Source organism: Mus caroli, chromosome 15 (genome assembly GCF_900094665.2).
Source record: "Mus caroli chromosome 15, CAROLI_EIJ_v1.1, whole genome shotgun sequence".
Taxonomy (NCBI): domain Eukaryota; kingdom Metazoa; phylum Chordata; class Mammalia; order Rodentia; family Muridae; genus Mus; species Mus caroli.
The window spans coordinates 93,962,695-93,966,049 of NC_034584.1; the positions used below are offsets into that span (position 1 = coordinate 93,962,695).

The 3,355-nt window shown below is 43.2% G+C and overlaps 1 protein-coding gene across 6 annotated transcripts in view; it reads left to right on the top strand.

Annotated features, from left to right (window-relative positions):
• The window catches only part of Atf1 (activating transcription factor 1), a 35,395-nt gene that overhangs the window by 28,135 nt on the left and 3,905 nt on the right, over positions 1-3,355 (top strand). For all 6 annotated transcript variants that reach the window (XM_021183565.1, XM_021183563.2, XM_021183561.2 and 3 more), the window contains 2 exons: positions 1,090-1,269; positions 1,349-1,508. In XM_021183565.1, coding sequence (XP_021039224.1) covers positions 1,090-1,269; positions 1,349-1,508 — 340 coding nt within the window. The remainder of the gene's footprint in view (positions 1-1,089; positions 1,270-1,348; positions 1,509-3,355) is intronic.

Here is a 3,355-nt window from a genome sequence, read left to right on the forward strand (position 1 = left end):
AAAAGAATGATGATGCATCCATACAGTACACAGGCTCTTGTCTTTGCAGAGTACTAAGTGTGTGAGTTTACACATGGGAAAAGCCGTCCTCAGTGCTAATCCCTCAGTACACAGACAGCTTTGTTTTGGCTTCTTGGTAGCCAGGGTATGAAAGGGGAAACACAGTGTTGATGAAACAAGGCACAGTCATGAGGCACTGGCTTCTGATGGAGATTTTATAGGTTGTCCATTTGGTCCTACCTCAGGCGTGTCATTTAAAAGAGCACAAACATAGGTGTAAGTGTCTGACATCTGGTACTGGGTTGTGGTCCACGAGTGGCTTTCTGATGACTTTATTTTTACTAGGTGGTAAATGAATACATCTTTTTGTTTGGTTTTGATTTTTTTTCAAAACGGTTTCTCTGTGTACCCCTAGTTGTTCTGGAATTTTGTAGGCCAGGCTGGCTCACCTGCCTGTGCCTCCCAAGTGCTGGGATTAAAGGCGTGTGGTGCCACGCCCAGCTTATATAGAGTCTTAGGCTACATGAGATACTGTATACCCAGTACTCAAAAAAATCCTGAGCCCTGGGGGCTGGTGAGATGGCTCAGTGGGTAAGAGCACCTGACTGCTCTTCCGAAGGTCTAGAGTTCAAATCCCAGCATCCACATGGTGGCTCACAACCATCCGTAACGAGATCTGGCGCCCTCTTCTGGAGCGTCTGAAGTCAGCTACAGTGTACTTACATATAATAAATAAATAAATCTTTAAAAAAAAAAAAAAAATCCTGAGCCCTTAGATATTTCATTATTGCCCAAGATTTCTGTGGCAACATCAGCAATTATCATAAAGTGCCCATAGATTCCAAAATGTGTACTTTTTATAATTTATTATATATAAATCTCGGGTAGTATGTCTAAACTATAAAATTTTGTAAAGACATTGCTATTTTATTCCAGTTTTTGTTTGCTTGCTTACTTTTCTAGTTTACCCAGTCAGTAATTCAGCCTGCATTCAAACCTATTTTTTAAATGTTCTTTTGTTTGTTTTATGTCCTACTTTGAATGAGTGAATTATATAGCCTTATGACTACTTCCTCTCTTTGGTTAAAGTTGCCATTGCCCCAAACGGAGCCTTACAGTTGGCCAGTCCAAGCACGGATGGAGTGCAGGCACTGCAGACATTAACCATGACAAATTCAAGCAGCACTCAGCAGGGGACGATCCTCCAGTATGCACAGACCTCTGATGGACAGCAGATCCTCGTCCCGAGCAACCAGGTGGTTGTACAGAGTAAGTGTGCTTCGGTATCTACGATGGGCCCAAGGCCTTTCAAGGCACTTCATGAATAACTTCACTTTTGGCTCTACAGCTGCATCAGGAGATATGCAGACCTACCAGATCCGTACCACACCGTCTGCCACGTCACTCCCGCAGACCGTGGTGATGACTTCTCCTGTGACTCTTACATCTCAGACAACAAAGACAGATGACCCCCAACTAAGAAGAGAAATACGACTGATGAAAAACAGGTAAGTAGGAGAGCATATTCTACAGTAGGTAATATTCCAGTCACATACACCTCATTAGATAATAGGAAGGGCCGGGCGTGGTGGCGCACACCTTTAATCCCAGCACTTGGGAGGCAGAGGCCAGCAAATTTCTTAGTTGGAGGCCAGCCTGGTCTACAGATTGAGTTCCAGGACAGCCAGGGTTACACAGAGAAACCCTGTCTCAAAAAAAAAAAAAAAAAAAAAAAGAACCAATAAATAAATAATAATAATAGGAAGGAGGAGGTTTGCATCAGCTTTGGTTTTCTGTGTGGTGGGCTATGTCCAGTGGAATGTATGAGTATTGTTGATCCCAGTAGGCACATGGGTATTAGTCATCCCAGTGATGTCATTGTTCAGTCTTTGCATTAAATGGCTTATGATGTAGAGTTCTTCTGTTTTACTACATCCTTTGATATTATTGCATTGCCGAGTGACTGGAGAGATGATATCGCTCAGTGATTAAGAGCTTAAGAGTTCTTGCAGAGGACCCAGATTCAATTCCCAGCACCCACATGACAGCTGACAACTCCTGCAACTGCATGTATAGGGGATCTTACATCTAATGTGGCCCCCTGGACAATGCATGCATATGGTATATATTCATGAAGGCATATATACATATGTAAGGGCTCTTTATACATAAGCATAAATGAATTATTTTAAAAATTGAAACAGCATTGTCTTCTTGTTGGGTTCACAGTGAAATGGCAGCAATTACAGGCCTGCCCTAGAGATTGTGCTATGTGACTTGCAGAACCATGGCCCAGCAAGTCCTGCAGAGCGTCCATGTGTTGGTTCACACCTCCTCACCAGTGGATCTCAAGAAACTGTTTTGTTTACTTAAGCATATGAAGTGACTTGTCTGCAGGGTTTTAAAATTTAGCAAAAGATGGCATTAGGGGCTGGAGAGATAATTTAACGGTTAAAAGCACACACCTGTAGGGTTTTGGGATTTTGAGCCATGGTCTCACTATTTAGCTGTAGCTGTCCTTGAACTCATAAAGATTTGCTTGCCTCTGCCTCCCTAGGACTGGGAGTTAAGGTATGTGCCACCAGCCTAGCTGCACGCTGTTGGGTTAGCGGACCCCCAGAAACTTACAAAATTACAAGAGTGCTTGCCCGACGTGTACGCAGCCCTTGGTTGCTCCTCAGTGCCACATTAAGTCCAGGGTGCTGGCCCAGGCAGGAGGTGGAGGTGAGAAGTTGAAGGTGTGTTGAAGCCAGCCTGGGTCTCCATGAAATAAAGCAACAGAGAGGGAGTTACTAGAAAGAGACTTTGTCACAATATGACCTCAGCTACAAATGTGTTTAAAGGTCGGTGAAATATATAAGGAGTCCTTTAAAATGAATGGATGAACCTTTAGGAAAGAAGCTAAAAATCTAACCTAGGTTAAGGATGAATTCCAACTCATAGATCCGCCTGCCTCTGCCTCCTTAGAGCTGGGATTCAAGGTGTGCCACCCAGTCCCGCTGAAATTCTTATCTTAACCTAGTTTTTGATATGCTGAAATAAAAAGGAACAGTCTGGAGCAGCCTATACTAGGAACTGCATCAGGTTGATTTCATGAGGCCACTACACTTGAAGTGTAGTGTAGTCTAGTAAAAAAAAAGAGGTCGTTTAAAATTAGTTTTCTTTTTTTTTTTTTTTTAGATTTATTTATTTTTATTATATGTAAGTACACTGTAGCTGTCTTCAGACACTCCAAAAGAGGGCGCCAGATCTCGTTAGGGATGGTTGTGAGCCACCATGTGGTTGCTGGGATTTGAACCTCGGACCTTCGGAAGAACAGTCGGGTGCTCTTACCCACTGAGCCATCTCACCAGCC